This window comes from Ursus maritimus, unplaced genomic scaffold (genome assembly GCF_017311325.1).
Source record: "Ursus maritimus isolate PB19 unplaced genomic scaffold, ASM1731132v1 scaffold_7, whole genome shotgun sequence".
Taxonomy (NCBI): Eukaryota; Metazoa; Chordata; class Mammalia; order Carnivora; family Ursidae; genus Ursus; species Ursus maritimus.
Genome location: NW_024426885.1, coordinates 23985743 through 24000637, shown reverse-complemented (window position 1 = coordinate 24000637; position 14895 = coordinate 23985743). Strand labels below are relative to the sequence as shown.

The 14895-nt window shown below is 45.9% G+C and overlaps 1 protein-coding gene across 1 annotated transcript in view; it reads left to right on the top strand.

Moving 5' to 3' along the window:
* Positions 1-14895, top strand: part of SORCS3 (sortilin related VPS10 domain containing receptor 3) — a 567608-nt gene that overhangs the window by 160439 nt on the left and 392274 nt on the right. Inside the window, exon 2 of the mRNA XM_008686652.2 lies at positions 11183-11250. Within this exon, the coding sequence (XP_008684874.2) occupies positions 11183-11250 (68 nt within the window). The remainder of the gene's footprint in view (positions 1-11182; positions 11251-14895) is intronic.

Here is a 14895-nt window from a genome sequence, read left to right as displayed (position 1 = left end):
AAGATCTTCATTTATACCTCTTTTCCTCTCTGAGGACCTTGATTACCCCAGTCCAGACCCATCTTCTCCTCCTTTGAACACCTGTGGCAACAGTTTCAATGCATTGGAAGTGTTGTATCTCTGTTGCTTATAAGCACCACATCAAGGAACAGCATAATGATACTCTTACAACATAATAAGAAGAAAAGCAGGGTCCCTGTCCTGAAGGAGCACATAGCCTCATGGTGAATATACACATGCAAATAGAAAATTACAATATAATCTGGCGAGTAGCATCATTGGAAGTATGTGCAACAAGTTAGGGGAACATGGACCAAGGAGGACTCATCCTGTCTTAGAGGACAATTGAGAGACATCAGAGTGTTGATGACATTTGAGCTGGGCATTGAGGAACCAGAAGGAGATCAGGGAAGAGTGGGGGAAGGACTTTCAAGGAGAGAAGAGAGCTTGTGCCAAAGCTTGGGAGCAGGGAACAGGGAAGAAGATGGGTATTCCGGTGTGACTGGAATTTAGATGTCATTTGGGAAAGTGACTCTAGAAGAAGGTTAACATGTCAAGAGGGGCCAGGTTGCAAAAGACCTTCTGTGCCGTGCTGAGGAACTTGGATTTGATTTTAAAGGCAGTGCAAAGTCAGTGGAGATTATTTGGCAGTTGGTCATAGGACTGGGTCTCCGCTTTAGAAGGGTCACTCTGGGGTAAGGGTGGAAGAGGGGCGAAGATCAGAAATTAAGTCAAGTAGTGATTTTGGAGGCCTCTGCAGCCATCCATCAGCTAAATGCACTGGTCCATTCTTCATCTATGAACTGTCAGTGGCACTTCACACAGCGGATCCCTTCTTCCCCCTTGAAATGCTTTCTTTACTTGGCTCACTCTCCTGGGTTTCTTTCACCTCGCAGACCATTCTGTGTCAGTGAGGGTCTCTGAGTCCAGTATTTCTAAGGGAAGACATTGAAGGCAAAAGTTGCTTACAAGGCTGGAGGAGTTTGGAAGAGAAAGGCAGAGTGGCTTAAAGATTGGTGACTGCAGAAACCTTTACAGGTCCCTGCAAGGAGGAGAAGAAACAGGACAGGAGGTCAGGGTCTCCCCTCACCCCATGGGCTCTTGCTGTGTGTGCTGAGCTGCACCTGCAGGGGCCGCGGGAGTCTGTGCTTCCTCTCTCTGCGACCCAGCACAATTGCTATGGCTCTCGCCAGCTCCCTTGCTGCCCTTGTGTTGTGACTGCAAAACAGAAGTGGGAAGAGAGTAGCTTTTCCCTTTTCTGCTGGTCCCTACTAGTACACTGCCTCCCCCATTGGGTCAAACTGGAAGCCACATGACAGGGGAGTCTTAGAAATACAATTCTCTGTTACCCACAATACATAGGAAAGAGAATGGGGAGTATACAGCACAATTCTCCCTCTTTGGCTACTTTGAGCATCCATTTCTCTCCCCTATTCTTTTTTTTTTTTTTTAAGATTATTTATTTAAGAGGGAGAGAGAGAGTAAGAGTGAAGGAGAGTGCACTAGTGGGGGGAGGGGCAGAGGGAGAAGCAGGCTCCCCACTGAATTGGAAGGCTGACTCAGGGCTCTCTAGATTCCAAGGACTGTGGGATCATGACCTGAGCCAAGGGCAGACGCTTAACTGACTGAATCACCCAGGTGTCTCTCTATCCCCTATTATTAAATAACCCCTCTTTTCCTTCTTTTCAGCGGTAGCATGAGACACTCAAAATAGATGGATCTTGGTTTCTTCTTCCAGTTCAGTGGGTCAGGTGCTTTGTCTTCTTTTTGACAATTGAATCCTCCTTAGGAACCAAGAGTTCTCTCTCAACAGAGCCAGAAGTTGTGGGGACGTGAAGAAGATACTGTGTCATGGCTTACTGGGGACCATCATGAGAGACCCACTACCATGTTTGCGCCTTGATTCTCACACTGTTGTATTTTGACCATGTAGTGGTCAAATGCACATCATGGAAGAGAGCGCCACAACGTCACAGTGTTGGCTCCCAGCTAGGGTTTTCACTGAATCTTTGAAAGTCCATTCAACCATTGTACCTAGCTAGCTGCTTCTGGGTGATGAAGTTTGTGGTAAGACCAGTGAATTCCTTGGACATGGGGAATGCAAACTTCATTTGCTGTGAAATGAGTTCCTTTGTTGGAAGTAATGTTGTGTGGGATACCATGACAGTGAATAAGGCGTTCTGAAATGGAAAGATTTTGATTCTAGCATAAGCACTGTAGGTAGGNAAAGCAATCACAGAGAAGAAATTGCGCCGTGTGTGTGATGAGAGGGGTGCATTGTAATCAACCTCCAGGTGCCATAGTGAGGCTCAGCCTTGGTTTCTGGATGTTGGCAGGTGGGGAACATAGCTGTTGCAATAACCACATCATCTTGGTGAGAGGAAGTCCATGTCAAGCCCAGGCAAAGCCTTCATCTTTGCCACAGTGGGGGCTACAGAGGAGCCCACAGAGCAAACACTGGGGTATTTGGGGGAAGGGGCTTACTGGTCTCAACTGAAGGCCATCTTATTCACTTGATTACTGAAAGTCTTCCCTATAGTAAATATCATTTGATGAGCATTCATGCAGGACACAAATACTCACTGTGCCAATTTTGAGAGGTCCAAATACATGCTGGTTTTCCCTTTCTCACTCCCCTGACCTCTGGATGCTGGAACACCCCAGCTTTCAATCCTCATATCTTTACTCCATTCACACTCCATCTCCTGGCGATCTAATCTAGTCTTGTGTCTTTAAATACCAACTAATTACAGACAATTCCCAAATGGATATTCCTGTCGTAGATTCTCTTCCCTCAACTCCAGACTTATTTATTCAGCTGACTATTGGACTTCTCCCTTTGAATTCTCTTAGGCATCTCAAACTTCATGTTCAAAGCTAAACTTCTAATCTTTCGTCCAGACTTTCTTCTTCTATAGACTTCATCTCATAAAACGGCAACTCTGTGCTTCCAGTTGCTTAGTTCTGAGCTCTGAGGGTCATCCTCAACTCTTCTCTTTCATTCATACCCCGTAGCCAGTTTGTCAGCTCTTCTGCCTGCCACTGCCTTCAGTATTTGTAAACATCCTGCCCCTCATGTCCCTTTTCCTGCGCACGGCTGTTGCTCTGCTCTAACACACACCCTGTTTCACCTGGATGATTACAACAGGATCCTAATTCACTTTGGTCCCCTTCCTGCCTTTCTCGACGCAGCAACCAGAGTGATCCCATTAAAAGTAAAGTCCTCTATCAAAATCCTACAGCAGCCCCGCATCTCACTCAGTGAGAACTGGAGTCCTTATAATGGTTCACAAGTTCCAGCAAGATCTACGTCTCCCAGTATCTCCCTGGCCTCATCTCCTGCTCCTCTCTGCTCCAGCCTCATTGGTCTCCTTGCTCTTTCTTGATTATGCCAGGGATACTCCTGCCTCGGGATCTTTGCATTCGCTGCTCCCCTGCCTGCAATGTTGATTACGCACATAGCCACACGACTTAACCTCTTGCTTCATGCAAGCTTTTGCAGGAGAGTCAGTTTTTCATAGAGGATGTTACTGGGTTCCTTCATCTTCTCATTTTCTTTAACCCCCCCCCCCCACAGTAGCACTCACCATCATCTGACTCTGTCATTTACCGACTTATTTGTTTGTTTATTTCCCCTGCCAGAATGTCAACTTTATGAGGGCAAAGAAACTGGCTTATTTTCTTCAGCGCTGAATCTACACTACCCGGCAAACGGAAAGCATTCTGTATGTATTTGGCTAGGGAATGAGTACAACAGTTACGAGGACCTGAAGTTGGGTGATACAGTTGCCCAAAACGTATTTCAGAAGACTCAGTGTTTGTCCTCCTATGTGTGGGGTGAGAGAGGAACCAAGGGTCATGCTGAGGTTCTATCTTGAGCCACAGAGTGGGTGAAAGGCCCTTATCAAAAGCAGGGAAGGGGATAACAGCTTTGTGGAGTTCCATACCTTGTATATGACAGAGTTGCTATATTTTGTACTGTTTTCTTGTCGTCTTAACGAGACTGTAAACTCAGAGCAGGCAGGGAGCACTCTTGATGTCATTCCGAATTTGGCACACATCCAGCACAGCTCAGGCTACCCAGTTGGTGCCAGACATCCGGGTATTGGAGATCAGTCAGACTTGGGACTGCGAGTACTCAATTTCTGTTCCCTGATTGGGGGGGTGGAATGCTCCCAGAGGTGTGAGGAGGACCCTGGGACTGAGACTCTGCTGGAACTGAAAAGTACACCCTTGTAGGCAGTCCCGGAGGGGTACATTTTAGCATCCTTGTTATGTTACCATAGTCAACTATTTCTGGTAAAGAAAGCCACTGTCTTTATTCCAGTTGGCTGGAAACAAAGAACTTGTTGGGCTTTCAGGTAGGGGCAGGAGTGAAGTGGTAGGTTGTGAGGGGGATGTGCAGAGAACCCCATGGATTTCAATGCACCGAGATTTCAGGAAGGTTTAATGAACTAAAGTAATTTTCCTTCAGAGTAAAATTTTACAGGCATTAAAGGTCCTCCCTTCACTGAATGTGCTCACGGGTGAGAGCGTCCTAATGATTTATGAATTTGCAGGTTATGCATTATCCTTTCAGAGGACGGGAATCCCCCCGGGCTGCCTGCCTGCCTTCTGAAGCTGAGTCGCGGGGGTGGGGGTGGTGGTGGTTGCAGCGGGCAGGTGAATACGCAGGCTCTGATCTGTGACCTGTATTGCAGTTGGGGTCTAGAATGGATGAGTCGTTTTAGGAGGAGCTTAGCAACTCTAGAATTCCCCTTTCCCCCCCACCAAATAAAAATCACTTGGAACCCTTCTCTCCTGAAGAATAATTATCATGCTCATAACTCATATTGCCATAGTACAGCTTATAAAGCAGGTCAGCTTTCCTTACTTGATTGGAATCAACAATCCCATGAGGTTGGCAGGGGCAAGTGTATCATTATCCGCGTTTAAGGACATTGGAGCAGATTCTGAAAACATAAAGAAGTTGCTCAGTCTTACGCAGTGGCATGTGGTGAGACTGGGTTTTGATGCAGCCCTCAGATTGCATGTGTTATGTTATTTCCAGGCTGCCCTGCAAGCGCCATCCAGGAGGGCGATGGCTGGACCCATGGGGTAGGTGAATCTAGACATAGGGACATTTGGAACGGTTCTGAGGTGGAATAGGGACTGAGACTTCTTTGTCTGCAGTTCTGAGTGTGGTTACCTCCTCCCTCATAGGAAGTGGGTGGGAAGAGTATAGAAAGCTCCCTTATCCCCACATATCACTTTCCCCAGCCCTGCCAGAGACTTAAATTCCTGAGATCAAATAGATAATCCTGGAAGCAGCAGGTTGAGGATGACTCTGCTTTTCACGAGGACAGTAGCCACTTCTCTTCTGATCACTTTATCACCAAGAATCTTATGCTGTGCTTGGCATAAGTCAGGAATAGATGAATGGCAGAGAAAATGGAAATGGGAAATAAAGACATTAGTTGCTGCCTGCGTGGGTCTAAAGAGCAGGCAGTTAGCCAAGGGCTGGCCTGAGCACCTGGGGGCAGCAGAAGACACTAGATGCCTGGGGACAAGAGAAGTGGAGGTGGGTGGTCACCGAAGACAGCACCAGATGATTTTGTAAGAGGCTAGCCATGTCCTTTATTGTCCCATTATATAAGTCCCTTATTATAATATAGTCCCTTAATATATGTATTACTATATAATGTATATGTTATATATATAGTAAGTCTTGTATTTTAATTAGCCCCCTTATATATATTATTTAGTAGAGATATTATGTATATATTATATATACACACATAGTAAGTCTCTTGGTATAATATTGTGCCCCCCTTGTTATCACTGTCCTCACTCTTATACAACTTTTTATCTGCCCATAGTTGACCACAGGTTGGGCTTCCTCTGTCCTTTCTGCATGAGCCCATTGTCCTTTGTGCCTTCTTTCCTGACCTGGCATGGCCCACGTGTCCAGGTGGCTCACGTACACATGACATTGCATTCAACACATGATTGCTCCTGCCTGTAATGGCCCCCGCTGCTCTACTTCCATGCTACTCCTTGTAACTGGAAAGGCACCCCCCTTCCTTTTCCCCCATCTATCTCTGTTCAATTAAAAACTGAAAGAAAGAAAGTGAACGAGCTCCATTTTAGTATATCCAAATTCTTACCATACTTTAAGTTCCAGCTCATGTAATCTTTCCTTCATGGAGACTTTTCTGGTCACATTCTAGGGACTTAATTGCTTCTTCTTTTCAGCTCTTATAGCACATTATCTGTACCTCTCAAATACATTTATCATCTCATCTCTTCTTTTATTGTCCTGCATCCATAATTCATTCAGTGGCCCCTGTGTAGTGCCTGCCAAGTGTCAGGTGATGTGGCGTGCATTGGGGATGCAGAGTTGAGTGAGACCTGATTTCTAACGTCAGCGAGGCCACAATCTAACACACAAGTCAGACATACAGAAAAGTCACATTGACCCTATGTGATGGAAGCTGTGAGAGATGAATAACCGGAGTGTAATTCCAGACAAGAGGTCAGATGCCAGTTTAAGGGTGCGTGTGTGCGTGTGTGTGTACTCATTCTATATACATAGACCTTTCTAACTGTATTTATATATACACACACATACATGTCTAGGGACTTCTCTCCACACTCTCTCTCTCTCTGTGTCTGTAGGTAAATAGCTTATATTAAGAGAGATGCTATTTACTCATGAATTAGTCCAATTTATTTTCATTTCTCCTGCTGTCTAAGAGCCCCCAGGATTGTAGCCGGTTAGGTCAAAAATGAGCTTATTTGACAAACCTGGGTCTCCCAGCAGTTTGTCTAGTTCTTTTCTCATTCCATATCTCTGCTTCCTATTACCTTCTCCAAGAACAAAGAAAACAAAAGTTACCTTCACCCTTGGGCCTTGAGCTCTGGATCTCTCCCAGAGTCCCAGAGTTTAGCAGGTGCCTTTCTAATTCACTGAGGTGGAGCCCAGTAAATATTTGTGAAATTCATGAGTAAATGTTCAACTCCTTGAGGTCAAGGATGTGCTTTTCTCCTCTCTGTATGACTGCTCATTGCCCGCCCACACAACCAACTCACATCAACATTTGCAGAATGGGAGAGTGTTGCATTAGAGCAGAGCAGGCGTGCTGTGTCAGATAGCCATGGGTGGGGATGCTGGCTCCGGCTCTTGCTCATTGTATGCCTTGGGGGGCAACTTGCTTAGCTCTTGGGACTCAGGTTTCTCATCTGTAAAACGGGAATGTTATATTACACTTGCTCAGTTTCAAAAGTTTGCTGTGAGGCTGGAGAAGCACCCAGCGCCGTGTTTATTACATGGCAGGGGTTCAATTAATGTTTGCTCACTGCTTTTCCTTTGTTGATTTTGACTGTCCACCCTCCTCTGGGGGCATCTGCTGGGGAGGAGTCAAGTCAGGCTTTGCTGTAGGTCTCAGACTAGCCCCGCTAGCCTTCCTGTGCCACCTCCCATCCAGTGGTGAGTCCCGAGGCCCACTCATGTCTTCCCCTTCTGATCTGTGTACTTGCCCAGGCGTCTGAGGCTTAGTGGGTTTACTGCATCTGCTTCCAGTTTTCTTCCCTGCTAATTCCCTCCTCTCTGGAGGCCTTTGGATGGCTGTGAGTGGTGAGAGAAGCCAGGGATGGGCAGGCTTTGTTTCACTCTTGGTTTTGTTTGCTTGGCACAGAATATCTTAAGGCTAAAGGTTACATTATCATATCTTCATAGCTCTATTATTGTCCTTCTGTGCTGGCTCCTGGGGAAAGGAAGCTTCCAGCCCCAAATTCTCAGTGTTTGGACCTTTCCTCTGGGGAATGCTGGGGTGCGTTTGCTGAGACATCTTCCTCCTACATCTCTTGCTGCGTGCTTTCTTTGTAAGGTTTCACTCCATTTAGAGGGGGGGATGCTTCTCTAGATGAGGATCTCGAACATGGTGGAAGGTTGGGGTCACCACAGCACACAGTTGGGAGAGGAATCACGGTGGGATGGGAGTCTTTCTCTAGTGTGGTTTTCCAGTTACCACAGGAAGATTTCTGGACCCTACCCAGGACCCACCAAGTCAAACCTCCTAGGAGTGGGACCAGAGAATCTGAATCTGCAAGGTTTCCCAGTGATGGTTAAGCTCCAGCTGTACTCATGGAGTGGAAGAACGGTGCTCTGGGTACTTGGTCAAGGTCACATGTTATCGAGACTTTAACTTGAGTCCCGTCCTTTCTCTGAGCATCAGTTCCTTCATCTATACAATGAGGGAGAGAGACTAGATTAATACCATCCCCGTCTGAAGACTATGATTTATTGCTAAAACACCATTATTCTTCATTGGCTCAAAAATGATTATTTTTAGGAAACTTTGACATGTTGAGCTTACCTGTTAGGGAGACAGAAGTACAAAACACAAATCCTGCCTCAATCTAGTCGAGAAGGCAAATCTTGTGACACCTAGAAGGGATCAGGATAGTGTTTGACTAAGTGCCAAGTTATGTAATCCCGTTTTAAGTGCAGTAGGACTTCAGAGGAGAGAGAACTCTGATGGCTGGTCCGGTCCTGGGAGGCTGCCTAGAGAAGGTGGGCTTCAGGTTGTTTCTTGAACAACGGTCAGGCACGTGCAGGTGGTAATAAAAGGCTGAGGCATAGATGATACAATGTAACAGGAAAGAAACCAGGCAGGGATGTGAGAACAGGTTTGGTTTATTTGCAGCACCTTGAGAAACTTGGATTGTTAAAGCAGAAGACAGCATCTTGAGAACTATGGAAAAGTGGTTGGAGGAGTGTGTGTGTGTGTGTGTGTGTGTGTGTGTGTGTGCATGTGCACGTGTGTATGTGTAGTGCCTTACATAACAAGCTAAGGAGTCTGGAGTTCATCCTTAGGCAGAGTGAATCAGCAACAATTTCTAACCAAAAAAGTGCACAAATCAAGAGGCATAATTGGAACTATCTACCATGAAGGCAGAAATAATAGTCCTAGAGGTATGGAAGGGTGTGTCTGTCTGGATTCCTCAAGAAGCAGACACCAACATGAGATTAGATGTATAAGAGACATTAAGGACGGAGAAGATGGAGGGAAGGAAGAAGAGGGTCTAAACTTTGAGTAAGGAGACTGATAGGATGAGAACAGCTCTTGGTTCTTTCCAGGGCTTTCCAGACCCAGTTGTTTGTTAGAAGCTCTATTGGTTAAGTGGAACTCTTACCCCCTACACCTCTTTCTTCTCTTTATGTGGACTTTATACTTTTTGGCAATTGTTTGATGTCCCTGAAGGCTTGATATTGGGAGAAAATGAAATGGCCTGATTTGCTCCTGCAGAGCTCTGAATGGGTGTTCTGACCTATTTCTAGAAGAGCACAGTTTGGAGTTTGTCCAGAATTTGGGTTGGCCAGAACATAGCCAACCCATGTTTTTACATAGTGACTGTGATCATGGCTTTGTAGATGAAAGAAGGTAAAATGAAGGGGAGACGAAGTCTGCTGTGTGTGTGTGTGTCTCTCTCTCTCTCTCTGTGTGTGTGTGAGTGAATCCAGCAAACAGGAATTATTGGTGCATTCCTAGGCATTTGGTTGGAGAGGATGGGGATATTAAGTCCTTTGCTTTTGTTAGCCCTTGACTTTTACAAATGGGGAAACTCTCTATGAGTGGGAGAGGCAAGGACCCCTGAGAGACTGTGGGGAGCAATTCTCTGCAGTGAATGCACACTCCTTGCTGTTGGGCTGTGTTCATAGGACAGGTAGTGGGTAGATTCTCCTGTTCTGCAAATAGCCATGTCATTGATGTTTTTCTTGGCTTGGCTGTTTCTTGCCCACCTACCACTCTCCATCAAAGAATGCACTCTGAGAAGAGCCCTCCAGTCATGGCCCTGCAGAGAAGTTGAACATCCCAAACCAACTTTGCCATGGACTCTTTCTGACCTATAATGGGTCACTTCCTTGCCTCTAATTTTTTCTTAGCTTACATAAAAGGAATGGAAATAGTGCTGACCGACCCCATGGGGTGCTGGATGAGAATAAATCTCCAAGTGAGTGTTCTATTGTCAGTGAAATGCCATAAAAATGTTCAATATAATGGCTGATTATTTTTCTGTAATCTTAAATAGATACCTAGAATGGGAAAGTTCCATCTTGGTAGCAGAAATTCATTATCTTGGAAAGAGTTTAATGGCTGCTGTGCAAATGAACTGGAGGAAGTTAAATTGTGGAATGGGAAGGAGCTGAGAAAAGTGAAATGAGTTGTGCATTAAATTTAGATAAACACAATTATGTGTAACTGGATTATCACGTGTGCAGGCAGGCGCTGTATATAAGGCACCTGCGTTTTGATTAAAATCGATTCAGGTGCACACGCTTGAAATCCTTGTAGATTCGAAGTTGTGTCTGAGCCGCTGCCCAGGCACACAAAGGGCAGGCAGGGAAACGTCTGGTATCCCAGTCCCTGGCTGGAGAAGTTTAAAGGACATAGGACCAGTCTGACCAGCCCAAGACCGTTTCAGGAAACTGCTAATGCTGCTACAGGAAGTCCCACTCTCTTTCATGTACAGCTTCCTTATGGCTTTTTTCCTTTCAACTGAGTCAGGAAAGTGGTCCTGGAGTCCAGTGGAGTCCAATGACCTGCTTACTCCATGATAAGGACAGATGCCTAATGGTAGATGTCAGATGACATCAGAGGATGTTGGGGACTGGGCCTGCCTGCCATTTAAGTCTCTGTGGCTGCTGCGGCCTTAGTGAGGGAAACACAAAATCTCTTTGAACCTGTCTGTAGATGCATAGAGTTAGGCCCCGTTCCTTCTTACCCTTTTAGGTCCAAGTCTGTAAGTCAGAGTCATCTTCAGATCAAAAGCGAGCCCAGCCTCTGATCCCTGGGTGGCTGGAGGAGTGATCAGAGCCAGCCGGCCGGTACCTTGCCTTGAAGGAGGACAGATGTAGAGAAACAACTGTCGATACCCAGTTAATTCCTGTTGGCATGTTTTATTTCAAATGCAAAGCATCGCCAGGATTAAAATAAATGCTACCAGTTATGGGGATGCATTAAATTAATAATTGTTTTCCCTTGCTTGATCCTATAATACCCCTCCACTCAACGGATAAGTACTAAGCCCTCCTCTGGGTGATTTGAGATGCACTGTATATTGTTACACAAACTAAAGTAAGCTTCCTTTTTTCTCCCCTTTTGCTCCTCTCTGCCCTCCTCCCCTGTCCCCACTGCAGGTGATCCTTATCCTGACGAAGCTGTATGACTTCAATCTGGGGAGCGTGACTGAGAGCTCACTGTGGAGGTGAGTGGATTAGAGGTTCTTAACAAGCTACTCTGGCCCGGCTTATGTGAAGAATGCCAGCCACACGGTTGGGAAGCACGTTTTGGAAGAGACAGAAAACAGTCCTCCTCATGGAAGGCCTCTTTAATGCCCGGGGTGGAACGGATGGCCCCACCCGTGAATTCCCCTAGCACTCTGCTTATCTCTTTGGGGGCCTGTCACACCTTCTGCTTGGCTCCGTTGTTGCTTTTGAGTTCCTGGTTCCTGCCGAGTCTCATTTGCTTGAGGAACACACTTCTGGTTAGAGAGATCAGATAAGCCTGCCCAGAGCAAGGAGAGCCTGCTGGAGGGGGGATTCTTGCCTTGGGTGTGAGTCTTAGCCAAAGGACCATTTCTAGTCCTTTGCATCTGTGAGATACTGTGGTTCTTACCTGTATTTGTGAGAATAGACACATGTGAGGATCAGGTCCACACAGGGACCTTCGTGGGATCCTTAATATATGCATTTTATTTATATATATATATATAATTATTAATATATATTGGTAAATTTAATGTACATATTTAGTAAATATTTACTATTTAACAAGTTTATATATTTAATAAACGTTTACTATATATTTAATTTCATATATATTAAAATGTATATTGGTAATACATGTATTTTAACATAGAGAGAAATGTATATTTTACGACAGCATTGGTATAAAGATAAATGTATCAATATAGTATATGAAAACTTTTTTCAGCCTAAAAGTTCATCAAAATCTTGCCATTTGCAATGATGTGGATGGAACTAGAGGGTATTATGCTAAGTGAAATACGTCAGTCAGAGAAAGATAAATACCTATGATTTCATTCATATGTGGAATTTAAGAAACAAAACAGATGAATATAGGGGAAGGGAAGGAAAAATAAAATGAGATAAAGACAGAGAGGGAGGCAAACCATAAGAGTCTCTTAACTCTAGGAAACAAACTGAGGGTTGCTGGAGGGAAGGGGGTGGAGGGATGGGGTAACTGGGTAATGGGCAGTAGTAAGGAGGGCACGTGATGTAATGAGCACTGGGTATTGTATGCAACTGATGAATCACTAAATTCTACCCCTGAAACTAATCATACGCTATGTGTTAACTAAATTGAATTTAAATTAAAAAAATAATTTTTGGATTCCTAAAAGTACTGTAAGCCCTAAGCCCTGTGCCCATTGTGCCTACTGGATAAGTCTGCTCTGGTGGGATGCTGGTCACGGGGGACAGGGAGAAGGAGGACGTGGGTGATTCGGTCAGAGAGAGCTTGAATGAAGCCATGACCCGAGGAGTTGCTCTGGATGGGGAGCACGGGCAGACTCGCCCTTCTGTACGCCGCACACGTACCTGTGCACGCACACACACACACACACACACACATTCATTGCCAGCAGTCACACAGGGCAACAGCAAATTGCATCAGTCCCCATGAGTCGACACTTCACACTCTGGGAAGGCTGTGTGTCCCTCCGGTTTGCTTCGTCATTGGTAAACCCTGGGGAGGACACTGTCCCCAAAGGCCATTCACCTGGCTGCGTCATCATCCCCAGAGCTCTGTCCTGAGGGTTTCGGGGGGTCTTGGAGCCAGACACGGCTGGGGTGTGAGTATCTGTGTGCCTTGCTGCTTCTTCATCTGACCTGTTTGTTTGCAGAGGACTAACCAGAGTCTGCCCCAGGGAGGGGGAGCAGTGAGAGCATCTATTAAATATTTAGGGGTTAATTGCTCATATCGACTCAGGCCTGCCTCCATTTGCACAAGATGTCCAAAACCTAATTTTGCTGCTCAGTGAAAATTGGCAGAGATATAAGTAACTGGGGCTCGTCTAATAGATGAGAGCATGCCTATTTCCACTCACACGGGACTCCCAGGGAATTAGAGCCTCAGAAACCTTCCCCTTAGGTCTAATCGCAGTGATACCGTGCTGATACCTTAAGCCTGACTCCCATGCTGTCTTCTGGGGACAAATAATGAAACAAGCCAGAAAATCCTGTCCTTACAGTGGGTGAGAGGTCTACCTGGCAGCCCGTGTTTGGCTAGTTCTAGGGGTGGGCCAGGTGAAGCCGGGGAGCCAAGGCCAGGTGCTTGCAGCTCGGGGCCCTTATGTGATGAAGTGTGTGGCCCTTGGTCATAAAACTCAGTGTATTCCCTGGTGTGTAGCAGAGACTATAGACTGCTGAGTGGCCCCAAGGGCATCCTGATGTCTACTTGCCAGGATTCAGTCCCACCTTGCCCACCTAAAGAGCTCTGTAACTGCAGGATCCTTACTTTATCAGCTTCCCGGGGCTGTTGTAGCAAAGTACCCCGGACTGGGGGGCCCTAAAGCAGCAGAAATGTGCTCTCTCTCAGGTTTGGGAACTAGAAGTCTGAGATCAAGGTGTCTTTAGGGCCACACTCTGTTAGGAGGCTCTCGGGAGCACCCTTGCCTCTTCCAGACTTGGGGGCTGTTGACATTCCCTGTGGCTGCGGTACTCCCTCCCTGCCTCTGAGCCCCCACGGCCCCTCCTCTGCCCCTGTGCCTTCTCCTCTCCTGTCCCTTTTGAGGACACTTACCATTGCAGTTAGGCCCATGGCATGGTTTCATCTTGAGATCCTTAATTACACCTGCAGGGACCTTTCTTTCACACAAGGTCCCTTACAGGTTCTGGGGATGAGGATGTTGAACGAATTCTTGCGGGTGGTCGCCATTCAACCCATTTCTCTTGCCCTGAATGTAAGTTGGAGATAGTACAGAAGCTACCTTTGCTCCAACCATGTAGTCCTTGCTGTTCCTGAAACACACCACCTTCTCGCTGCCACAGCCCTTACCCTTGGCTCTTCCCGCTCTTCTCTGCAGGGCCGGGCAGCGCCTAACTTCTTCCCCTCTCTGTTTGCCTAATCAGGGAGGCCTTTCTTGAGGACTTCACATTGCATTACTTAGCTTGCATTTTCCTCCTTGGTACTTACCGCCATCTGGCATGCTAAATATCTTACTTATGGATTGATTTATTGTCTGCCTACACCCACTAACATCTAAGCTTGTGGAGGGAGAATTTTTGTCCATTTTAATTCAGGGCTGTACTCTCAGTGCCTAGAACAATATCTGGCACACAGGAGATCCTTAATGGTTGCTCAGTGAATGAATTAATGGATGGATTGCAAGGATTAAATGAAATAATAGATGTACAAACCCTTAAGACGGTGACTCACATGTAGAAAGTGTTCACTTAATTATAATGACTAATGATTACTGTAACCCTCAGTGTTTATATAGTGTTCATTACATTATTGACTTTGTTTATAAGGATCCACTGATGTCAGGGTCCATGTGGTGGAAATTATAGGGCACCAACGGAATGTATTCTGTGTTATGGATGAGTTAGCAGAGATCTTCAGGGGATTAGGGAGGAGAGAAGAGTGATTTAGATTGTTGTTCATTATGCTGATTGGAGGGAGTTAAAATATCAATTTCTAGCGGCACAAGGATGTTCTTTTGTAGATAAGGTTCTCTGACCTGGGTGTTGGACTGATGAGTGGGATAGGATTTGGCAAATGAGAAGTGGAAAAATGTCTCTAGCAGAGGGAAATGGCCAGGTAAGGCTGGGCTGCTGGAGAGAAGAGAGCCAAGCAGGAGGCAGAGAGAGCAGCTGGTCTTGGACCA